Here is a 26,049-nt window from a genome sequence, read left to right on the forward strand (position 1 = left end):
TTCAAAATTGGCATCGAATAATTTTTGATAATATTTTTTTTTTTCACTAAACAAACCCAAATCTTCGCAGAGTTTTGGACAGGGCGTAACACCCCAACTTAAAACCTACCTCTCCGAATCTTGCTACGAAATAATCTAATTTATACAATTTTCCATACACCCCGAAAAAAAAACTATACTATAAAAGATACCAGACAGAAAAACAAATTGTTACATCTATCTTCTCACGGTATAAAATTTCGTAAAAATTTCCGAAACAAACGATTTTACGGCCAAACACTGAAACGTTTCTATTTAAGAGGGGTCTCTCCGTCACTCGCTCCATACAAACGTAGTTCCAATTTCATTTGAATATTAAGCAACCAAAGTCCATGAAATTTTGCAGACATATTCTAGAAACCTGTGCCTGTGGTTTTCCAGATTTCTGTTAAAATATTCGGTTTCAAAGTTACGCGGTCTTAAAAATTTACATATACAAATCTTCGAGCCACTGTAATTTTAAAACTACATATTTTTAGAAAAATCTTAAACACCACAGGCAAAGACATTAGTTTCTAAAATATGTCTGCAAAATTTCATGGACTTTGGTTGCTTAATATTCAAATGAAATTTGAACTACGATTGTATAGAGTAAGTGACGAGAGAGCTCTGTTAAGAACACATTGTTTTATTTTAATGTTTTTGTGAACAAAAAAAACTGAATTGTAAACATCCTTTTTCAAAATTTCACAAATCAGACAATCATTCCAAGATGTTCTTAATAACTAAGAAACGTTTTAATATTTGACTGTTAGTAGTGCCCAAAAATTACATTTATGTAGGAAGATAAGATTATAAACAAGGTTAAGGCCGATTCACACCAATTGTGTTCACGTGACACGTGCGTAGTGACGCGCGTAAACCCCTAACACACCGGGTTACGCTTTACGCAAGCGGTGTGCCATGTTTCATACATTTCCATACATTAAAACGCAATGGTACGCGCTACGTCTACGCTTACGCAGCCTGTGTGAACGAGCTATAAGGGTACGTGGGATACGGCGCGGGTTGCGAGAGGGTGACAGTTGACGTAAAATTCAAGGAATTCAACATCGCTGTCTCCCTCCCACAACCCGCACTCTACCACTACGATCCGTCTTAGTGAAACGTTCCAACTATAATTATACAGTATGTAATTAGGACGCTAGAGAAAACTTAGCGCTATTAAATTATACTAACTAAACATCCAATACCAATAACCGTTTGCCTTATACTTGTTGTTTTAGTGATTTAGTAATTCTCGAACCCGCAATGTATAGCGTGGTTAATGCCCCGCTTACGACACGGCATTGTTCCCACAGCGCCTATCTACGCAACGTTCATTGACCTCTAGTGTCAGTCAGATGTTTTATTTGCGAACTTTAAAAAATACGGTGTTTTTTTTGGAGTTTCTTCATCAATGATCTTCAGTACTATCACCTGTCTTCGTTTTTGCTAGCGTTCTAGTTACATCCTGTGTATTGTAGTTTTAAAAGTTTAAGATCAAGATCTACTACAGAAGCTATGATTATTATCGTATTGCTACAATTTAATTTGATTTGATTGGCTGAATTGATGGTAATCTTGCTGCGACAACGGGTTTTGGCCAATAGGGAGAGTGTCGCCCAATCAGAGGTGATTGCAATCGTCTGTAGCTCTCAATTCTCCGAGAATATTCTTAAGCGCATACGATTTTGTGACTTCTTTGACATGTCAGACTTAGATTTTTTGAATAATTATTAATTTTGAAAAAACTTATCAAAAATTCGTATTAAATTATTTTGTCAAGATTTTTCCGTTCATAAAAGTAATTTTTGGGCCCTACTTAATTACAAGGTCTAACATTTTTGATAAATAATAAAATCCTCTATTTAGCTTGAATAAATGCGTATTCAGATGAGAGAGGAATTTTAATTAATAAATATATTAATTTTTTGCCACAAAATTCGGTCGCCCATCTGAAATATTTTTTCAAACGTGAGTTTTAGAGGCGTTATATCGTTTTGCTCGATGGTTTTTTTTTAGAAAAATGAGTTTTATCACAAATATCTCTACTACATTTAATTTTAAATGAAGGGCTAAACTTTTTTTTAAAGGAGATTGTATATTCAGAATTCTTAGATAAATCCAGCATCGATTAAAATTATTTTGATGTAGTTAAAAATTCACAAACATGAAATTGGAATGGAACATGGATTTATACTTCACTCTTGCATATTTTTGCAGTTTTTGAAAATGTTCAAATTTATTTTGTGAATCTAGCTTAATTTTGTGACCTTTTTTATGCTCAATCATCTATTTAATATAAATTATTCTTATCAAGCGACATTGGATTTTTTCTATGACTATCTCCTTCACAAAAATTTACGCTTCATTTAAGTTAATTTATTACGAATAGCATTCATATTTTCCTGTTACTGTTTTAGAATCTTTTCCCCATTATACTAAATGTGCAACCCGATATAACCGACCTCAAAAACACCCGACGCACCGAAATCTTGCGAAACGTTACTGAAACTTAAAATAAAAATACAAATCTAGGAACATTAGAGCTTAAACCAAACGTGTACGCTAAATAATTTATTTTTAAGACAAATAAACGTGGAAGATTTTGTTTATTGGTAAATTGTAAAATTATCTAATTTAAGGCCCGAATCCCATCTGCGCTGACGTCGGTCGCGTACGTCAGACGTCCTCTGTTGCCTTTCCATTCTGTGCTTAGACCATGAATCTATAACGTAATGGATAGAGCACTCTTAATACCTACTTGAAACAAATATCTACTTATCGCTATCCTACTTCGCCTGCCGAGCGAGAGCGAGAGATCAGATACTACTGGTATCCAACCTTTCGCTCTAATTTGTTAATTGAAGTAGAATTGCGATAAGTACGTATAATTGCTACAAGTGGGTATTAAGAGCGCTCGATCCACCTTTAATATGTACATTCATGGCTTTTGCACTCCACGTCTTGTGTAGTGGTAGTGATCAGTGGCGTGCACAGAGTTTAGGCCTAGGGTATGCATTTAGGTATGCACATTGCACACTTGATACTACATGACAATTATACTATGCGACTCAAATAAGAAGACCGCCGTCTTTCCACTATAATCACTCCGTAACTCGACCAGCAACTGATTTTTTCGTTAAAATATTATTTTAAAAAAAACGTAAGGGTAAACAGTGCCTTTTTGCGCCTAAGAAGTGCACGCCACTGGTAGTGATGTGGAGCTTTGACAAAATGAGCGTACGTACGCGCGACCGATATCAGTTTAGTAGGGATACGCTGACCGTACATCTATCCACACGCACCGTACGCAACGGATTCGAATGAAGTCATCAATACGCATCGATCGCGCTGAAAAATCCGATTTACAGATGTGCAATCAGCTTAAAACATATCACGGACTGTGCGATCTATTTAGTCTTTCCATTTATTAATAGTTTCAATTTTACTTAACGAAAATAAAATTATTGAATTTATTAATAAATGAAAAGTTACAAGAGTTAACAAATAATGAAAGATTTGTAACACCTTCACAGTATTAAGCCTAAGACTCAAAGCACATTGCGGCGAATAGAATGCGACTATACGATGCGACTTTTCTGAAATTCCACATAGTGAACTGAACTTTATATTATATGCACTACAAAATGTACAAATGTGTGAAGAAGAACTGCAAATGCAAGAACTGCAAGAACTTTTAGCCGACTTTCAAAAAGGAGTTGATCCAGCGCATATTTTCTTTTAGCTGGATTTGTTCCACATAAATATGTAAATGACTTAGGGCCGATTTCACCAACGTAAAATTAGTCTTATCCAAGAGTAAATTTAAGATTTTGGTAGGTTTTCAATACAGAAACTGTCATTACGCCAAATTTCCTTCTCGGTTAAACGTCACTCGATGCTGGTGAATTCGGCACTTAGTGGCGATAAAGTTCAGATTACTTTGTAACATTTCGGAAGACGCATCACATCGCCTTGACATTGCAGCAATGTGCTTGGAGCTTTACATTGACACTTTTGTGGACAATTACTATACCTACGGGTCACACAGTCCATGATACGTATTCAAGACCAAAAAATAAGTAATCATAGACAAAATTCGGTGCGTGTCTTAAAAAAATTAAAAAAAAAATGTTTCACCTGTAATATCATTGTGTAAATTGACAATATAGGTAGGTCTGTACTTATCAAAAGCGATTTAGTTTTTTTTTAATGTAGGTATTTAAAAAAAAGCTTTTAAATTTAGTATTTTTTTTTATTTAGGTATAACTTATCAAGCAAATCGAAATAAGTTACTTCCTAGCGATGTTAAAAATAAAAAATAAAATCGGCTTATTACATATTATGTTCAATTTTTTTTATAGAAAATGATTTTATTAGATTTTAGTTTAGATTACTTAGATTTAATATTGGACCGTTTGTCAATAAATTAACAATAGATATCATAGCCTTAAGTTCTGTGATAAAATTTGATTGCAAAAGTCGAATTCCAATAAAGAATGTATAGAAGAAGAAATAAAAGTGTCAAAATAAAATATTCTAATATGTTTTCCATTTCATTTGAAAAAAAGATGAAATACTTTTTGAATAATTGAATAAGAATGTTTAAGACATTTAAAACAATGTAACTCTTTATATTACAATCACAATATATGCAAATATTACAGATAAAACATTTTCTTTTATATTTTCATTTAAATTAAATAAAAAATAAAATTACAATCGACAGTTAATAAACCGCATCTATGTAATAATACATACAATAATATACTTTATTCGAAAAATCTATCCGTGTAGAGTTATAATACGCGCATACTGTTCAAAAAAATCTTTCTATTCCACATTACTAAGTGTCGGATTCAAACTTTTTGACGATTCTCTTTCTTAAACAATAAAATATACTCTATTTACAAGATATGAAAGAAATTGTGTATAAAATTTAAAATATTGCATCACGCAGTGTCGTAAAACGCGGGTAGATTGTAAAAAAAATCAAAACTTCATTAAAAATTGTTATTTTTCTATAATACAGAATTGTTACAAAATTAAATTTGAATGTATAGTTGCTTATTGCAAATAATTAATGACTTTTTTATGCTCCTCTTTAAACTGACAAAGAGTAGTGTAAAGAAAACTTTAATGCTGAACGTAAAAAAATTAAATATTTGTAAATTTTTAATGATTTTGTATAATTTTTAGGGAGCGAAAAAAATAATTAGTAATATTAATGCCAGTAATTTGCGATGATTGTGTGTATGTAATATATGTAGTTTTTTTTTGCCTACCGCATCGTACGGCGTTGTCAACTTGTGAAAAAACTCAATTATTTTTACTTATAATTAAATTTATTTATAGTATAATAATAATTATGTAAAATTATTTTATTTAATAATGTTAAAAAGATACCGGTTAAAAATACCTAGAAAACATATAATATTGCAATATCTGAGAGCTATGTGGTACAAGCACTGATTTACTCAGTATCCAATTTACACATAACAAAATGTTCTCAATATATTATAATTTACATATAATATAATATGTAAATTATTGTTTATTTGATATTTTTCTATAATATTTCATGTGCCACATTATTTTTTTAAGAAAATTCTTCAAAACATATTACCAATATTTGAAAATTCGGACAAAAAATATTCAATTAAATCGATAATGATCTTATTATTACGTTGAAAATACTCTTATTGCAATTTAAATGTGGGTGAAACAGCATCGCCAAGTTCTTGGCTATTAATTAAACGAACTATAATATAAACCTCTTGATATACAAATTATCATTATGACGAATTACATAATATTAAAATTATAAGTTAGACGAAAAAAAATAATTCTAACATTAAAAATATCATGTGAAATATACTCTTATCCAAAAAGAACCATCAAAAAGTCGTTCTTTAAAAAAAAGCAGTGCGATAAATTATACTAATAAATAATAAAATTTGCGAATGAAAGAGCAGAGGAAGAGCTTATTTTTAAAAAATCCATTTCTCAGATCGTTGGAACGCAAAAAAAAAACAAACGCCAACTCACCAAAATGATTTGAAACCTTTCTTGATTGAATGAGATCAATTGAAGGCTCAGTAAAAATAGAGACCATCAGGTAAAAGTCAGAAAAATATGAACATATGAGTGGCCAAGTCATGCTCGCATCAAAGTTTAATGAGTTGCCAAGTTCTTAACCCAGCTTGACAATTAATTTAAGTCAAGCATGGTGTTATTTTAATCAAATGATTTTCACTTCAAAGTAATATTAATCATTGACAAAATTTGCGAAATACCAATTCTGTTTACATAAACTTTGTTATGAATTTATCTTATAGATTCAGTAACTCGGCAACTCATCCTCAATTGCATTCCCTGCATATTACACCAGATTTGCGTACAACTATATTTCATTTATTATAACAACTTGGTATAATATTTCAGATTTATAGGTCAAGTTAAGTTTGCACCTCTCCCACTTCCCCGCTCACCTCTCCCACTTTCCCGCTCACCTCCCCGCGGGCGTCATGACGCGTCAGTACGGTTCACATACCGTACCTAAGAGTCAGTGTGACGGAGATGCAAACATAGTTTGACCAAGTAGTAACTTGGCCACTCACATACTAATAACTCACTACCAAGAGAATATGTTTGCGTAGTTCCATTTGGCAAGTTGGCGCAGCTTGGTGATTCTCTCTCACTGCATAAAATAGTCCGGGTGGTCTGGATCTTTCTCGAATCGTTTCGCCTCCTCCTGCATGCTCTCTTTGATTTTCAAGATGGCCGCTGATTCAGTTTGATCATTTTGGTCGCCGCCGGGTCCACCGAAACCTTAGGACGAGAGATCAAACTTTTGTACACATTACCTATTTGTTCACTGCACAATTCTTGTGACTGTAGTCTGTAGGAAATATAAGATAGAGCATGCAAAGTTTCAGATAAAAAATATATTTAAATTGATAAAATTTATTGGTGTCTCATAGCTATGTACAATAATACTTTCAATAAAAGAATTGCTCTAGTAACATCGTTTTTGTAATGAAAATGAAAAGTAAGGAACACTAAAGACACGGCGTCCGTGATCCGCATGAAAAACAGATGAGATTGACATTTTGGAGCCTCGATGGCTCAACGGTTGAGGAGCGGACTGAATTCCGCAAGGTCGGCGGTTCAACCCCCACCCGTTGCTCTATTGCCTATACGTGTCTAAGCTGATAGTCGAGTCGGCCGAGGAATAATGACGCGGTGGGCCACCGCGTCATTATTGGTGCATGGTGGTGCGATGGTGCATGGTGATGCACCATCGCATCATTACCCTAAGAAACCTTATTATGGGGGGTCTCTCCGTCTATCGCTCCATACAAACGTAGTTCGTCTCTCATTGGAATACTAACCAATCATACTCAATAGAATTTTGTAGAAACGTTCCGGGAACTAATATTTATGCCTGTGGTTTTCCAGATTTCCGTTAAAATATTCGGTTTCAAAGTTACGCAGTCTTAAAAATTCACATACAAATCTTTGAGCCCCTGTAATTTTAAAACTACATATTTTAAGAAAAATCTAAAACACCACAGGCACAGATATTAGTTTCTAGAATATGTCTGCAAAATTTCATGGACTTTGGTTGCTTAATATTCAAATGAAATTGGGACTACGATTGTATGGAGTAAGTGAAGGAGAGAGCCCTGTTATGTGCTGAGAAAGAACGCTCAGCGATGGTGGTAACGAGGAAGAGCTACTCACTCAAGTTGTAGTCCCCCATGCCGGAGCCGGAGTCCTCCCTGGGCGTGCCGGGCCCGCCGCCGCCCACGCCGCCCGGCGACGACTTCATCCCGTCCACGCCGCCTAGGCCTGGGCCAATCGTGGCTGTTTATAATGAGTCAATAGGCCAATATGTGGTAAGTCCCACGGAACATATACGCCGAATATTATCAGAAATTGTTCGTCAGAAAATTTTCTGAAGCACGCCAGAAACCAAGAAACATCTCTACAACTTTACGGGATGAAGGAAAAAACTTGGTCTCCTACCTAGTGATGGTTTGCCTGCGCCTTTCCAAATTTTTGTCCCAGGCTAGATAACTGTCCTGAACCGTGGGTGTGGAGCAAAGTGAAATTGACTATTGATAGGGCATTAATTGCCAGTTCAGTCAATTTTTGTTTTGTATGGACCCCGCAGACATGCCTCGAACCGTCGGAATTATCCATATCGGTTGTAGAGTGAGCAAAACAAAAAGTCCAATCTAAATTTCAAAAATGGCGGTTTGCGCAGTCGTAGGACCTAGGATTAAATATACAAGCCCGGCTATTTCAAAATACGCAGTCATATCTACGCCTCGTGTTCAGATTGGGCTATTTTTTCGCACTATATGCTTCTCATGTACGCAGAGTGATTGCGACAGAAAGTTTTCTGACAGACAATTTGTGATAATATGCGGCCAACCTAAAGGTACGGGTTCCTTTGTGCGTATAAACGCAACGCATACTCGCTGCGTACTCTAACGTGTTAAGCATACGCAGCGCATACTTTTTTTATTACAAGTTAGCCCTTGACTGCAATCACACCTGATGAAGTGATGATACTGTCTAAGCTGGAAGTGGACTTGCTTATCAAAGACTGTTATAATCAAACCCATGCCCCTTACAGTTTTAATGCAACAATGTAGCTGAATGTAAAATCGCTTTACAGCACGTCTGCCGATATGGTGATTATAACTGCTTCGGTATAACGGCTTCGGCCGTGAACTAGCCACGGCCGAAGTATCCGAGATCCGAATTTTCCAAAACATCATTTTCAAATAAATAATTATGTATCTAGGCAACGTCCATCTTGACAGCTTGACATTTGTCTATTGACATAATATTATGAACCTAACGGTTATCTAACCTTCTTTTCTACAAGAAAACTAGAAAAGAGCTGATAACTTTTAAACGGCTGAACCAATTTTTTTGGATTATAGCTAAGAACACTCTCGATCAAGCCACCTTTCAAACAAAAAAGACTAAATTAAAATCGGTTCATTCGTTTAGGTGCTACGATGCCACAGACAGATACATAGATACACACGTCAAACTTATAACACCCCTCTTTTTGGGTCGGGGGTTTAAAATAGTATCATTTTACACCATATCTTTCTGCACACATTACAACCCTACAGACTATATCAATTGTATTCGTCTACTACATTTTACATTGCGTGTATGAACTGCGTTCATACGTATCAAGGAACCCATACCTTTAGGTATATGCCAGCGCAATTTATTAAACTTTCTTACTTTCATGTATTTTTTTTATTTTTTAAGCAGCATTTGTATTTAAAAAATGCGCCACCATATAATGGCACCGATTCAGCTGTCTTTCCCTAAACTAAATTTAGAGTATCTGCGTCCTCCTCCTTTTAATATTGTTGAAAAGGGACGGAACATGAATTTTACATTTAAAGACTCTAAATTTTAGTGCACGCTATAAATTTAAACAGAAGGCTCGCGACTGGCCGCTAAAGTAACGGGTTGTGACAGCTCTAAATTAAATTTAGAACTGTCAAGATGTGTCTGTCCTTTTCATATTACATTAGTAAGAAGAGGATGTGAATACTCTAAAATTTAGTTGCCAACAGAATCAGTACCATTATTAGGTATCTTAAATTAAATATTTTACATGATTTCATGTTGTTTAACAATTATTCAGTTTGCTTCATTCTAACGTTATATACAACCGTAATAGTTTATAATATTATTATTTTTAAATACATAATATAAAAATAGTAAAAAATGCGAACACCGTAAGACACTTTCAAAACTACGCACAAGTTGCTCAGAGTTTCAAAGATTAATTAATTTTAATTAATGTCTTTTACAACACTTCCTTGTACTTCAAGATATTTAATTTATTTAAAATAATTTTAAGCTTTATTTTAATTACTAGCATTTATTTATTTGTAAATATTTTTGTTAATCTAGATAAAGTTATTTATGAAGAGTTATTCATATTTTGAGTGAATTTATAAAACGTTATTCATTGTTCAAAATGAATTCATTAAAAATAAAGATGAATTTTATAACCACATGCATTCATAGAGGGCAAGTCTTATGTCAACACTCGATAAATTATAATATTCATAATAATTCGTTCCACTGTTTCAAATACATAGTCAACAGAGAAACCCATGCAAGAAAAATCGAGCCACATGGTACATTATGCACCCTATTAATAGACCCTAATAAAAATTTACATACTGCTTTTATGGCTTATACACATCAATCATACATTCAACCTGTATAACCCATGTTTTAACAGGGCTCTCTCCGTCACTCGTTTCATACAATTGTAGTTCCAATTTCATTTGAATATTAAGCAACCAAAGTCCATGAAATTTTGCAGACATATTCTAGAAACTAATATCTGTGTCTGTGGTGTTTTAGATTTTTCTAAAAATATGTAATTTTAAAATTACAGGGGTTCAAAGATTTGTATGAAAATTTTTAAGACCGCGTAACTTTGAAACCGAATATTTTAACAGAAATCTGGAAAACCACAGACATAGATATTAGTTTCTAGAATATGTCTGCAAAATTTCATGGACTTTGGTTGCTTAATATTCAGATGAAATTGGAACTACGATTGTATGAAACGGGTGACGGGGAGAGCCCTCTTAATAAGGCATGCTTAGATGAAAAATGATTGCTGAATGCAACAAAGGAACAATTTCTTTCGGTTCAGAGACTAAATAACTACGTAGTAGACTTCGTCATGATATTCTTAAACTACAATTTTACAACATATAATTTATACAGGTATATTATACAAATGAGTATTTTATAATATACAAAATACGTATGGAAAACGAAACGGATTTTTAACGCATAAGAATCGCGATAGTATCATTGTTTAAGACATGTCAAAGTGGCGTCTACTAAAAGATTCACAAACGCAATTCAAGATCGGATTTTTTTTAAATATGGTAAATTGTTGAACTGAAGCTTTATTATTTTAAAAAAAAGTATTATGATGTAAGTTAATACTTAATCAGTTATTCTTTTACCCGTATTCACAATCATTACTATGAGGTCTCACAGTGCGCTCGAACGCACAGTGTAGGATCCACCAATCAGATGACTGTATCACGTCAATTTAAAATGATCTGATTGGTGGAACCTACACTATGCGTTCGAGCGCACTGTGAGACCTCATAGTAATGATTGTGAATACGGCTGTATACGTGTATTCGAAATATTAAAAGAAAATCAAAAGACATTTTATATTTTTTTTAATGTATATTCGTCGTAAAAAATACGTTTCGCCGTAAAAATTGACTTTTAGTTACAAGAGCCGAAATAACTTAGGTCAGAAGCACCTTCGGCTGCAGACGGTTGGCTGAGGTGCTGCGATGACGGCCCGTGCTCGCCCGCGAGCGGGAACTCTGCCCCTAGGGCTCCGGCGCCGACCGGTTTCATCAGCGTGTACATGTTGTCACCGCCTGCCGCGCAACATTACGCGTCACAATCTCTTTTTTACTTTTTTAACTCTCAAACGTTACCATAGATAGAGAAAATCTTTTGACGAATTTAATTGTACTAATATTTTTATAGTTATTTACTTTAATATGGAAAGAATTATTCAAAAAATATTCATTTGTCAAATATTACAAACTATTCAAATTATAAAAATAGTTACTCTTTACATTACTCTAAATATATTTTGTCAAAGACATGATTCAATCAAAAAAAATTGTCACAATTTAAATAACTAATAATAATGTAATACCAGCATCTATGTTAAAATATGTATTTATCTTTCTAATGTTTTACTAAATTCATTGCAATATATTACATCAACATTATGTGAATTATCAAAAAATCATTCCTTGACTATTTTCTCTATTATTTATTATATTATTTTTATCTCTTATTATTATTATGTTATTTTTTTCTTTAGAAATAAATATATACTGCAAAAAATACTTTCAAATTTGATTATATTCCATCTAGATACTGAATTTAATGAAAAACGCGTGGATACCGAAAAATCTAAAAGCGTAGTATCTAGATTTTACATAATCTAAGGATTTATTAACATTGCATCACCATCAGAAGTCATAAAACATAAAAAAATACGACATTTTAAATTTTATCCGCATGGCTGACCTCCACTACCTATAATTTTATTTATTATTTTGTACAATATCAACTGTGTAAAAATATACGTAGTTATTTAGTCCGTTTCAACCGGTTGAAGCTAAATATGTACAAGAGTAAAATTAGAAATAACTACTGCAATATATACATAAAATTATGAGGGAAATAAATAAATTATTTTATGTTAAGAAATACATAATATCATGTTAATAATAATGCATCTGTAAAAAAATAATCTAGTTTTATGACTTCCAACCGGGAGTGGGAGTTCAAGGAAATCTTCAAGGAGTTCAAAGGAATATTATTGTAAATTGAACAATTGAAAAGAGCAACCGCCGAGTTTCTTGCTGGTTCTTCTCGGTAGGAACGGCATTCCGAACCAGTGGTAAATTATTTGACGATTCAAAAGCACTTGTAAAAGTTTATTTGAATAAAAATCTATTCTATTCTATTCTAATCGTAGATTTCCAACTAGTCATATTTTTTAAACACAAAAATAAAATAAAATGTTATTTATTAGTTTTGTACAATAAATTCTTATTTATATTGATCGAACTTCTTGAATTATTATCTAGGTAAGGAAATTTTCAAAAAAAAAAGCAATCGGATTTTTATTAATTAAGAAAAAAACCGTCAACTGATTCTGTGATCACAAATTTTACACCAAAAGATAAATAAACCTTTATTTTACCACCATCTTATTCTTACTCTGGATTAGCACATTGGCTACTTTTTATCCCGGAAAATCAAAGAGTTCCCACGGGATTTTTAAAAAACTACATCCACGCGAACGAAGTCGCGGGCATCAGCTAGTTTCAAATATTAAAAGAAATGACAGAAAGGCAGTTACTAGTCTAGTTGGAAAGCTACTAATAAAAGTGTGAAATAGAAAAAGCATTAATGGAATGCGCAATTTAAAGGGAAAATAAATTACAACTACCAATTCATTTTTAAATATTCATATTCAGATTGAATCACCAAAATTAATACATTCATTCAATTAAATATTTATTACATTCAATTAACAAAAATTTATTAAAATATGAATAATATTGTTAAAATTTCAGGTGAAAATATTATTTACGAACTAAAGGATGCCCGCGAATTCGTCCGCGTGGATTTAAATTTTTATAGATCCTGTGCGAACTGTTTGATTTTCCGGGATAAAAAATTGCCTATTTCGATTACAGGGACGCACGCAAGCTACATCGGTACCCATACAAATCGGTTAAGTGGATGAGTCTTTAGGAATCCCGCGAGAACTCTTTGATTTTCCGGGATAAAAAGTAGCCTATGTCCGTCCCCGGGATATAAGCTAACCCTGTACCAAATTTCGTCAGAATCGGTTACACTGTTGGGCCGTGAAAAGGTAGCAGGCAGGCAGGCAGACAGACAAACAGACAGACAAACTTTCGCATTTATAATATTAGTATGGATTAGCCTTTATAATTTTAAAAGCTAAATTGAAGCAAGTTTCGCCTAAAACTGCAATTGCGCATGCCATATAACATTAATGTGATAGTACGAAATGTGATTAGGAACATAAAAAGCTTATACAAAATATGTTAACCCAGTGTGAATGAACCAAACTGAAGCCAGAATGAAGCAAGTCGAATGAAAAGAAAAAGTGTTAGAATGAAATAAAAGATATAAAGATCTGTCAAAGTTTATGTATTAATTTAAGAGGGCTCTCTCCGTCACTCGTTTCATACAATCGTAGTTCCAATTTCATTTGAATATTAAGCAACCAAAGTCCATGAAATTTTGCAGACATATTCTAGAAACTAATATCTATGTCTGTGGTTTTCCAGATTTCTGTTAAAATATTCGGTTTCAAAGTTACGCGGTCTTAAAAAATTTCATACAAATCTTTGAGCCCCTGTAATTTTTTTTGTGCATATTTTTAGAAAAATCTAAAACACCACAGACACAGATATTAGTTTCTAGAATATGTCTGCAAAATTTCATGGACTTTAGTTGCTTAATATTCAAATGAAATTGGAACTACGATTGTATGAAACGAGTGGAAACGAGTGATGGAGAGAGCCCTGTTAATGTTAAACAATTGGAATACATATTTACTATTCAGTCATTTATTCAATAAACGTATGAATGCTAAATTAATGAATAATTTTAAATATATGTACTTCAATTTATAAACATCAAATTATTATTATTGAATGATTTGTGTTAACACATACAATGTTCAGAAACGATGTTTTTATTAGAAATAACAATATAAACGTCATAATATATTTCGTATCTATATTACACAAGCTAGTTTAAATAATAGTATGTAACTAGCAATAGGCTATCTACTAGTTAAATAATCTCAGTAGTATGTAATCAATGCAATATTATTTTTTAGGGTTCCGTACCTCAAAAGAAAAAACCTTAGGATCACTTTTTGTCTGTCTGTCCGTCCGTCCGTCCGTCTGTCGTGTCTGTCAAGAAACCTATAGGGTACTTCCCGTTGACCTAGAATCATGAAACACAGGAATAAATCAAAAAAATTAAATGTATTTCAATTTTCAAAGTAAGATAACCAAAGAGATAAGGATACCAAGTGGGGTATCATATGAAAAGGCTTTACCTATACATTCTAAAACAGATTTTTATTTATTTTATGTATAATAGTTTTTGATTTATCGTTATAAATGTTGGAAAAAATACCCGAGCACGGAACCCTCAGTGCGCGAGTCTGACTCGCACTTGTCCGGTTTTTTTTTTTAAATAAAAACAGCGTTTCCGAACGCAAACTAAAGAAACATTAAAGTGCCACAGTCAAATACCTGGTTATTGTGATGTAATAAAAAAACCTGCGAATCCCTTTATTTTTAATGTTAAACTCACTTTCGAGCAATATTTGGGGTTAGAAAATTAAAAAAAAATCAAAAATATAAAAAATCAAAAATATAAACAATAGTAAAAATGTATTTAAGAATCAACATTAATTGACTTTTTATTTTATTGTTACCCCTAATGTTTTCATTGTTTTCATTTCAAGCTTTAACAGTGAATAAATAGTTCCATTAAAAATTATTAAACTGTGTTAAATCTGGAGCTGCTCAATATACTGGTTTTGGCTTTTTCACATTATTCATCTTTGTTTGGACTTGTTAGATTGACCAATGAAATTATTCATAATTCATTAACTATTTTGAGAAAATGATAATAATATTTTAAATAATTACTACTTATTTTTACAGAGCATTTTTAAAATGTTGAAAAGAAGAATTAAATCAAAAAACATATTAGATATTAAAATCAGAGAAAAATAGTTAGGTAAAAATGAGAGAAAATCAGTTACACTATTACTTAATAAAGTCAGTACCAAACAAACCTATGTTATTTAATGATAAATATTAATTTTTTTTTGTATATTTTTTTTTTTTTTTTTAAATCGATATTGTAGTGTATAATCAGAAAGACATTATTTTACATTTGCTATGTAACTCAGAAAAATATGATAACAGCTCACAATATGGCTTATTCTGTTATATACAATCTCTTTCTAAGTGCAGTGCAAATCCTTTTCCTGAGGAAAAGGTGAAAAGAATTGCAATATATTTAGACCCCCTTTTTTTTGAGATTGTGTGTAAAAGAATCAACCACATTGTCTATCATTTTCTTGATATTAAGACAATTCATACAATTAAATTAATTAAATAGAGCCTCGATAGCTCAACGGTTGAGGAGCGGACTGAATTCCGAAAGGTCGGCAGTTCAAACCTCACCCGTTTCACCATTGTCGTACCCACTCCTGGCACAAGCTTGATGCTTAATTGGAGGGGAAAGGGGAAAAATTCTTTAAAAAAAAATATTTAAAAACATTAAACTTCTCACAGAATCACAGCCATTAAAAACCAAAACACCAGTATTGCACCACCACCTGTAATAAACTAATATGACTTACCAGAATTCGACGAGTCCTGTGGGCTTGGCATGATTGGCGTGGGCGGTCCTGGCGGGCCGTTTGAACCTGGCGGGGCTCCGTACGCGCCCGGGGAGCCCCCGCTGTAGTTGAGGGGCGCGGAACCCCCTCCCGCGCCGCCGCTGCCGCCGGCCCACGCTCCTCTGGGGCCCATTCCCATTGGTGGCATACCTGATACACAAAAGTACACGTTTTAACTTTTCAACTCGGATTCGTTTTATAATTTCATTAGTGTTTGTGTTTATTGATATATAAATAAATAATACAACAAATATTCAAATGAATTCTGATATTCAAAATATATAACTGTTTAGTAATAATAGTATAACACATGTATCTCTTATCTTAAATCATTTTCCTGAAAAACCTTCGCAGCACGACATAAGTTCAAAACACCATACCCAGCGCCATCTATATTTAACTTTGCGGGTGCGTCCCGTGGGGCGGGCAGTGGGCGCGATGCCGTACTCTCCACGCCACTCGGTACCCGATCTCTCGATTAGGATACGTCCACGCGTCTTTCTATCATTTTCTTGTAAATATTAAGAGTTTGTTCTACGTCTACACGCTAACCGCTCCACAACGCACCCGCTCCCACCTGGGCCGCGTACTTATACCTACCTCCTCTTCGCTAGCAAGGTACAGCGGTGACCGGTGTCAAACAGCTCACATGCCCCGAGCATGCCACATAACATGCCTGGTGCCTGAGGTGCAGGGCTACGCATGCCAGCCGCGTAGGCACCGGGGCTTATAGCGCCAATGTTGGGACGCGGCGCCGCGCTCCGGAGAGTTATATCATACCCGAACCTGTCAAACGACATACCTGGTGCCTGGGGCGGAGGGCCGCGCATGCCGGCCGCGTAGGCGCCGGGGCTCATGGGGCCCATGCCGGGGCGCGGCGGCGTCATGCGCGGCCCGCCCAGCATCCCGCCGCCCGCGCCGCGCTCCAGCGAGTTGCCCATCATACCCTGACCTGCAACCCAACACACATAGTTTGAGGATATCGAGAACCTGCAGTAGTATGGTATTGCGGCCACGTGAGGTACACTACCAGTGGCGCCATCTGTTACCGCCTAATGGAACTAAAGTAGAAACTAAGAATAACCATAAATTGCTGATGAAGATGATGACGACGAGGACGAAGCAAGCATTACTGGAATTGACAATACCCCTGTGCGCGATGGCGAGTCCGTCGCCCACAGTACGGGGGCCCTGGATCCAATACACAACCGAGACCTCGAGGCCCCAAGCCAAGAAGGCAGGCCTTAGCCGACAACGACTTGAAGAACATTAACGGGGAAGTGTTCTTCCCTCGCGCCACACCTAGGCAAGGAGGCCACGCCTCGAGGCCCGTACCCCCCGTCTTGACCTAGGTCAAACGGAGAAGACCCTGCTGCTGATAACCATAAATTGACCCTTCCAGATTGCTTATGGTGTGGGTCACATTGCAACAAGCAATGTGGCACTTCAATGCAATCCCCACGCATTGTGCTGATAATGAAAATATGAATATGATGCAATTTTTTGATGAATTCAATATTGATGTCATTTGCAAGATTTTCCGTAGATCGGATTATGAAAATTAGATCTATTTTTAAATTCAAAGTGGTAGAACTGGTTTTTTCTCCTTTTTTTGATGTGAATATGTCTCAGCCAATCATTCCATCCACTATTGGTGATTGCCCAAGAGCCGTGTTTTGTTCGCGCGAAACATCAGTGAGATAGCAGTCTGTTGTCCTTGTGTTTAAAATCTTATGGTCAAGCAATAAGGTTGGTATTTCTTTGGTTTACATTTGGTTTTTCTGCACAAACAAATTTTGCCGATGCAACTTACAAAACTGGTAGTATTGTACATGCTTATATAAGCTTAAAGCCCATACCTGGAGGCCCATTAAAGTCATTGCCCATGCCCATCCGCACAGCTGACCTTGGTCCTCCAGAGTACCAGGGTCCTATGAACGGCTGTCCCGTCCCCATCAGCTGTGGTTGAGGCCCGTGTGGTGACGGCTGTGATCCAGGGTGTGGGGCTGGCGGGGACGGCCGGAGTGAGGAGTTGGGGAAGAACCCTGGTGGCATGCCTCCACCACCCATACCTGGAATAAAACCACTTTATTACTTAAACTAAACTCAAAGCTGAAGTGGCAATGGGCAAGACACATTTTTTTAATATTTCCAGGCTATGTGCAATCAGTCATTTATGTGGACCATAATCAGATTATATGAGTGTGTTAAGGGTTGGGAGAAGGTCACTCCATGAAGAAACTCTTCTCATAGGGCTATCCCTGGCTTTATTGTCCACAAGACAGTTCTTCTATTATGGCTCGTTTTAGCCTACTAACTTCTGCATGTGGTAAGTGACACTGCCAGACTATTCGCATGGACTTCTAGCCTGGTTGTATGTTTTTTAGCATTTTTAACCCCCGACCCAAAAAGGGGGGTGTTATAAGTTTGACGTGTGTATCTGTGTATCTGTCTGTGGCATCGTAGCTCCTAAACTAATGAACCGATTTTAATTTAGTTTTTTTTGTTTGAAAGGTGGCTTGATCGAGAGTGTTCTTAGCTATAATCCAAGAAAATCGATTCAGCCGTTTGATAGTTATCAGCTCTTTTCTAGTTACTGTAACCTTAACTTGTCGGGGGTGTTATAAATTTTTAATTTACACTTGTTATTAATTCTTCTTTGAAGTGGACATTGGAAGATACTCATGTTTCAGGGCAAGACATTGACTTTAAAGTTCAAAAAACCGATATACATGTCCCAAGGTGCCAGAATGTCAACCTCGCAACCCCTCATGGGACAGGAGTTGCAGGGAGCCACTGGATTCAGGTTGCAAGACTCTGGCATGTGGTTACTACTAGATACCTATGTCCAGCAGTGGACGTCTATCGGTTGATAATAATCATGATGATGATTGCCCATACCACAATATTAATACCATGATTTTGAGCAAAATTGTGATTTAAATTCGCAAACACCAGAATCTTCACTGTGAGAACGTCTTTAAGCTAGCAAGTATGTGGAATCCAATGTTAGAATATTTTTTTTTACAGAATATTAGTCATTTTAATCATGACTAACATTCCCCTTTCCCCTCCAACTAAGCGCTAAGCTTGTGCTTGGAGTGGATACGACAATAGTGCAACGGGTGGGGTTTGAACCTCCGACCTTTCGGATTTCAATCCTTTCCTATAACCGTTGAGCTATTGAGGCTTTAAATTTAAACCAGGACAGCATTGTATGGCATCCAAACTTACTTTGTTTTATAAATCAATATTTAACTCATTTTATGTCAGTCAATCTGTTGAGAGGTAGCCATCTTGATGCAATTTTTATTTAATGGATGTTTTGACATTTGAAATTCAGTCACCTAACAAGACTCGAATGGTTATTAAATACCTTTGGTGTTAAGATCATAAACTGGATAACATGATGTTGTGATAGCAATTGTGCTCTAATTAAATAAGTTACTATGCTATTAGTTGAAAGTTTCCGCTGTCCATCTGTTTGTCTGTCAACGTTGTATCTCATGAACCATAATAGGTAGAAAGATGAAATTTTTACAGAATGTGTATTTCTATTGCTGCCATAACTACAAATAATCAAAATGGCCACAATGACAAAATTAAAATCAAAAGTCACTAAGTCACCAAGTAGTGTGTAATAAAAGTTAAGCCATGCTCTATGAATCACTTAAAACAAGGGTTGGGTTTAACTTTAATATTACAATTGTGTATAACTCTTATTGATTCAAAGAGAAAATGTACCTACCTAAGTATATTTGATGTGCTTTAGTTTAGTTTATGTAAAATCATTACAAAAATATTACAGTTACTACTATTTTGCATTGGAATAGTAAACAGCATCATCTAAAACATGAAGCTTAACTCTCCAAATATAATGGCCTATTTCTTTTACACACAGAAGTGAAAGTTTGTGACTATGTTTACAAGTCTCTCAACATACTTATAGCGCTTTTAGCCCATCATTTTATTGTTACGCCTGATCTGTACCTCTGAAACTACGTTATTTACATAGGCAGATAACAATCACTGGCCTAGAAAGCGTAATGTATGTTAAGAAAACATGTCAGATTTTGCGTCGAAAAATATCGTATTTTTTGGTGATCTAATAAGGAAATTGGGTGCGTACCGTCGTTTGGAGGCGCCGGGCCGGCGTTGTGACCAATTCCATTGACACCATAGCCAGAATTGACGAAACCATAATCGTGAAAAGCCTTGGCTTCGGACGAGTGTTCACAAGTATCCCTTCGCTCGGGCGCTGCGCAGTATAGATCCCAGAAAACACACCACCACGAGTGAAGGAACCCCGGGGGCTCGCCCAGTGTTATGTTCTTCTCCCATCGTATCTCAGAAAGGAAAGTCTGTGCCGCTTTCTGAGCCCCAACGTGCAGTAAGTATTCGTACACATAGAGGGCTAACTTCTCGCGGGCCTGAGCGTCCGAAGGTACCGTAGAGCCTTTGCCCTTGGCATACATATCGACTGGAAGCCGACTTTTATGTTGGAATTGTTTATTATTTACATTAACGCTTTATATCAATAAATTCAACTTCACAAAATGTCATAGATCGATGGCGACATTTGGCGTCTGTGGCATAGAGAATTTTGTTCTCAATTACGTCGCATCTTTTTAATTGTCACTTTCTCTTGTCTATAACGCACAGATTAAAAATATCTGTGAAATATCCAGTTGTTACGGGTAACATTATGAAACTTTGTGAGTCAACGCGAATAAAGTGTTCTTCGTTTATGCGATCAATAAAGGAAATAAAAACAAAAGATATTTCATTAATATACAATAGTATTTTAAAGCATGTGTGGTTTTCACTTGAAATCTAGATGCTGTGTTTTAATTTTTTTTTTTATTAAATAAATATTCGTTTGAAAAAATATGTTTTGGGTTTGTTTTATTCCTTCATAACTCTATTTTTTAAAACCTCTTATGACATTTACCACTTCTTGGGCTTATTAGGCAAAATTAATTTTTAAATGAAGAGTCCCTGATACTGATCTATTGTAAGACTTTATACGAGGAAAATAAGACAATAGGGAAAACTTATACTTTATACCTTTGGGGAACACCTAATTTGCAAAATATTTATTCAAAACTTTATCCTATAAGCTCCCGTAACTGTACCAATGTTACCCGTTATACTGTTATTTTAGCAATAGACAATTTTATTACTTTTTAATTTTAATGACTGACAATTTAGAAAAGTGACATCGAAAACGCACCTAATTCTAGGAATGTTGGTTTTTGTCTATTCCTTCTTCCTTTTCGTGCGGCCGTGTCACCGCGTGGTTTTCACAGCCGCGTTTCCAAAGTGAAACAAACTCAAAATGGCAATCAGACCTGTATATAGGCCGACAATCGTCAAAAAGAGGACGAAACGATTCATCAGACATCAATCGGATCGCTATGATAAACTTAAAAGGAACTGGCGCAAACCAAGAGGTAATGCGGTGATTGTTTATCAAGTCAATTTAAAATGAAGTTATTTTTATTTGATCTCAGTCCAATATGAACTTTTATTTAGTTATGCACATTTTCTACCATAATTCTAACTTTAAACCATATATTTGAAGTATATTTAAGTTAAATCCCGAAAAGTTTCTATAGGATTGTTTATAGGTTATAATCCATCAGTACAAGTTAGTAAAACGTGGAATATACTTTGTTTTTATTATGATTTAGTTGCAAGGGCACTCTGTGTTATACATTTTCGATATGTTACTCACAATTTGTTACCTTGCTATATCAATTCTACTATACCCTATTCTAAATGACTATTTCATGTCATTTGGTCATAATAGTGGATACATTTATTTGTTACAAACATGGTTACAGCATATAGTTGTCCAACTGATGGATCAAAGCCTTGTGGTGCCAAAATTCTACAGTTGAAGTCTCAAAACTTTCTGAGATTACCAAATTGTGTTAATAGTATTTTATTTATTACTAGATGATACCCGTGACTCCGTCAGTGTGGACTTGGGTTTTTAAAAGTCCTGTGGAAACTGTTTGATTTCCCGGGATAAAAAGTTCCCTATGTCCATTACAGGGCAGAAGCTACCTCGATACCAAGCCGTGAAAGCGTAGCAGATAGACAGACAGACACACTTTTGCATTAATAATATTAGTATGGATATTGTCAATTCAGGATCAAACAGAGTTCCCTAATTCCAGTTCACTCTGTCCATAGTTATTAGTAGTTATTTAATATCTAGTGTGTAAAACTCCATATCCTTTCCAAGTTAGCCTGCTTACATCTTAACCTTCATTATCACTTACCACCAGGTGAGATTGCTGTCAAGGGCTAAACTAGTAATGGAATAAAAATAAATTAATTTCCAGGTATTGACAACAGAGTGCGCAGACGTTTCAAGGGCCAGTACCTGATGCCCAGCATTGGTTACGGATCAAATAAGAAGACACGTCACATGCTACCCAATGGTTTCCGTAAGGTGAGAGGGTTTTATAAATAAAATATATAGTATAATAATAAGAAACTAGAAAAGAGCTGATAATCTTCAAACGGCTGAACAGATTTTCTTGGATTATAGCTAAGAACACTCGATCAAGCTATGTTTCAAACAAAAAAAACTAAATCAAAATCGGTTCATTCGTTGAGAAGCAACGGTGTCACAGACAGATACACAGCACCAATGCATACTGGCCTTTCAAGAATTAGTTGATCCAGATACACAGCACCAATGCATACTGGCCTTTCAAGAATTAGTTGATCCACTCCTTGAATAACCCCATGTTGTAATCTAGTGGGAACACCGCTGAAAGGAGTTGGTTCCACACTTGGCATGGGCATATGTCCAATGTTTTGGCCAACAGGCATCTCAACCTGTCGCTGACGCACTACTGAGCACAGGTCTCCTCTTAAAATGTAAAGTATTTGGCCATGGTCTACCATGCTGCCCAAATGTGTAGATTATCAGACTTCACACACATTTGAAAACATTCGTTTAGTTAAAGCAAGTGATATTTAATGGTTTAATGTGCTTAACCAATAATGGAACCCTAAGGCTTGACAAATATTTTTTTTTTTAATTCACTATAGGTAAGCGCTTGACCACAATCACACCTGATGGAAAGTGATGATGTGGTCTAAAATGGGACAAGTTTACCTAGAAGGTGCCTATTCACTCTTGTTTTAAAGATACCCGTGAAGATATCAAATTTTCGTGACACACTAGGACAGATGGCTTAACATGCTCCCTGAGGCACAGGAATGTTAGGGTCAATGTCTCCAAAATTGATCACCCATCCAAATGCAAGGGCACTCTGTGTTAAACATTTTCAATATGTTACTCACAATTTGTTACCTTGCTATATCAATTCTACTGTATCCTATTCTAAATGACTTGTCTCGTCATTTGGTCATAATGGTAGAAACATTTTATTTTTCTCATGTAAATTAAAGATTTACTATCCCACTGTTGGGATAGGAAATTAATTTACCTTTTATTAAGATGCAAATACATACTCTTATTTAGTTGCGATCAGAAGCAGTACCAATGTCAAAAAGTTTTACTTTAACCCAACATAGAAGTCACATACACTAATGACTTTTAGGGTTATTTACTCATAGGTTGCCAACTGGACCGTATTACTAAGCCTTTGCTGTCTGTCCGTCTGTCTGTCAGCGATGGATCTCATGAACCATAGGAAATAGAGTTGAAATTTTAACAGTGTATTAATTCTATTGCCTCTAACAGCAAATAATAAAAATTTCAAAAATTCCCACCATGAAAATAAAGTGTATCTTGTGTTAAGGAAGTTTTTGTATTAATTTATGTCTCACACTGGCCGTCTATTTTATTCTAATTCTATTTAAATTTGGAATGTTACTCTAACATGTCTCCTAATAAAAATATGTTTTTCTCAAAGTATAATATTTATTTAATTGAATTTTATCGATCCTAAAACGGACTCTAATATCTTGTACAATGCTACGGAACCTTTCATGTGCGATTCTGACTAGCACTTGACCGGTGTTTAATGTTTTCCAGGTACTCGTGCACAACGTCCGTGAATTAGAGATCCTCATGATGCAAAACAGGAAATACTGCGCAGAGATTGCGCACGGAGTCTCCTCAAAGAAGCGCAAGACGATCGTGGAGCGAGCGCAACAGTTGAGCATACGGGTGACCAACGCCGCCGCGCGTCTGCGCAGCCAGGAGAACGAATAAGCTATTGTTATAATAAAATATATAAACTACGCTGTATTTCTTTTTATTTCTAACCTCCATTCCTAGAAAATCCAGAAAAACAGTAGAAATGTGCAGTTAGTGTTACTAAAAATCAACGACATCTATTGAGGACGTTATTAAACTAAGTTTCTTAAGTGTAATAAGAGATGGCGCTGTCAAATTTTAAAGTACATTCTTAGAAAACTGCGCTGGCTCTAGAATGTTCATTGACATTTGAAACCTTTCGTTTATTGGTAAAAACCGTAGCGAAAAATCGTAGGTCTATGGTAAAAACTCCTTTGAATCGATATTGATCTTGTACGTTCTGAGGTCTGCGCAGAAATCGCGCACGGAGTCTCTTCAAAGAAGCGCAAGACGATCGTGGAGCGAGCGCAACAGTTGAGCATACGGGTGACCAACGCCGCCGCGCGTCTGCGCAGCCAGGAGAACGAATAAGCTATTGTTATAATAAAATATATAAACTACACTGCGTTTTATTTCTAACCTCCATTCCTCCAAACATCCGAAAAACACAGTCTGTAGTTGGTTTTGCTAAAAATCAACGCCATCTATTGAGAACGTTATAAAACTAAGTGTCTTACGGCTATTAAGAGATGGCAGTGTCTAATTTTACAAGTACTAGGTAGTAGGTACTATTATGTATGCTATTGTAATAATATAAAGTAGGTACTGTTTTATTTCTTACCTCCGTTCCTACAAAATTCCAAAAAACCATATTGAAATAACTAACTATAGTTACTCTTTTTGTATGTGCGTTTTTCGCTTTAGCAAAAGAATTATTATTATTTACTAACATTCGTTCGCGTGGATATAGGTTTCCAAAAAATCCCGTAGAGACTAACAAACATACACATAAACTTTTGCCTTTATAATTGTAAACTGAAAAGAGCAACCGCCGAGTTTCTTGCTGGTTCTTCTCGGTAGGAACGGCATTCCGAACCAGTGGTATGTTATTTGACGATTCAAAAGCACTTGTAAAAGTTTATTTGAATAAAAATCTATTCTATTCTATACCTACCTAAAATGTCCGCAGTTCTAACTTTTATCCACAAATTATGTTTTTGATCATTACACTAATATTATAAAGGAGAAAGTTTGTATGTGTGTGTGTGTGTGTGTGTATGTTCACGCAAAAACTACTGGACGGATTGGGCTAAAATTTAGAATGGAGATATAAATTATACCTTGGATTAGCACATAGGCTATTTTTTATCCCGGAAAATCAAAGAGTTCCCACGGGAATTTTCAAAAACCTACATCCACGCGAACGAAGTCGCGGGTACAGCTAGTTCTAAATGTAGACGTCCTATTCAAACAGGCAATCGTCCTCTAAAGCCTAAGTGAGAGCAATTCGGCAAAGGGTATTTTTGCAATATCGTGCGTGCTTGTCATCGCGTGCTTTGGTGTAATAACTTTTGCTTTGCCGAACTACTGTCTCGAAGCGATGGACGGCTTTATGCAACAGCTTGACGAACGTTTGGTTTTTTTTTTGACGTGACAACGTCTTATAAATCGATAGAGCCGGCTGCACGCACGAAAAAACATGACTCATGCGGCGTTACCTCGCTCTGAGGCGTTCCATGTAAGGCTTGAAGTGCAAGCGAGAGCGCGGAACGAGCGACAAAGAAGGACAATCGGCCTTTGTTGTCACGTTCAACTATCGTCAGTAAACCGACTTTACAGACAACCAATTTTTTTTTTTAATTATATA

General features: G+C 35.5%; 2 protein-coding genes and 1 non-coding gene across 6 annotated transcripts; 2 read left to right on the forward strand and 1 right to left on the reverse strand.

Moving 5' to 3' along the window:
* Positions 1–5,711: 5,711 nt before the first annotated feature.
* Positions 5,712–20,697, reverse strand: LOC123878773 (single-stranded DNA-binding protein 3). Of its 4 annotated transcripts, none has more exons than XM_045926083.1 (7): positions 20,244–20,697; positions 17,974–18,186; positions 16,917–17,066; positions 16,076–16,264; positions 11,379–11,501; positions 7,771–7,878; positions 5,712–6,855 (listed from the first exon to the last, which is right to left on the reverse strand). In XM_045926083.1, exons 1-7 carry the CDS (start codon positions 20,587–20,589, stop codon positions 6,722–6,724), a joined length of 1,263 nt encoding a protein of 420 aa, XP_045782039.1. In that variant the 5' UTR covers positions 20,590–20,697; the 3' UTR covers positions 5,712–6,721. The 4 variants fall into 4 exon arrangements, with proteins under 4 accessions (XP_045782039.1, XP_045782041.1, XP_045782040.1 ...); XM_045926088.1 differs by having other exon boundaries at positions 6,748–6,874; XM_045926085.1 differs by lacking the exon at positions 11,379–11,501.
* A 672-nt stretch (positions 20,698–21,369) lies between these two features.
* Positions 21,370–24,346, forward strand: LOC123878778 (60S ribosomal protein L32). The gene is made up of 3 exons (XM_045926094.1): positions 21,370–21,567; positions 22,468–22,577; positions 24,138–24,346. Exons 1-3 carry the CDS (start codon positions 21,453–21,455, stop codon positions 24,315–24,317), a joined length of 405 nt encoding a protein of 134 aa, XP_045782050.1. The 5' UTR covers positions 21,370–21,452; the 3' UTR covers positions 24,318–24,346.
* On the forward strand, positions 23,398–23,526 carry LOC123878909. The gene has a single exon (XR_006798912.1). It is a non-coding gene; the product is annotated as a small nucleolar RNA psi18S-841/snoR66 (small nucleolar RNA).
* Positions 24,347–26,049: the final 1,703 nt, after the last annotated feature.

Source organism: Maniola jurtina, chromosome 26 (genome assembly GCF_905333055.1).
Source record: "Maniola jurtina chromosome 26, ilManJurt1.1, whole genome shotgun sequence".
Lineage (NCBI taxonomy): Eukaryota > Metazoa > Arthropoda > Insecta > Lepidoptera > Nymphalidae > Maniola > Maniola jurtina.

Excerpts from the sequence above, each read along its gene's own strand:
- LOC123878773 (XM_045926083.1), bottom strand. The coding sequence starts at position 20,589 with ATGTATGCCAAGGGCAAAGGCTCTACGGTACCTTCGGACGCTCAGGCC. Across the intron at positions 18,187-20,243 it reads CCCGGCGCCTCCAAACGACG|GTATGGGTGGTGGAGGCATG; the intron begins GTACGCACCCAA and ends GTTTTATTCCAG. Across the intron at positions 11,502-16,075 it reads ACAGGACTCGTCGAATTCTG|GCGGTGACAACATGTACACG; the intron begins GTAAGTCATATT and ends GTTGCGCGGCAG.
- LOC123878778 (XM_045926094.1), top strand. The coding sequence starts at position 21,453 with ATGGCAATCAGACCTGTATATAGGCCGACAATCGTCAAAAAGAGGACG. Across the intron at positions 21,568-22,467 it reads GAACTGGCGCAAACCAAGAG|GTATTGACAACAGAGTGCGC; the intron begins GTAATGCGGTGA and ends ATTAATTTCCAG. Across the intron at positions 22,578-24,137 it reads TACCCAATGGTTTCCGTAAG|GTACTCGTGCACAACGTCCG; the intron begins GTGAGAGGGTTT and ends AATGTTTTCCAG.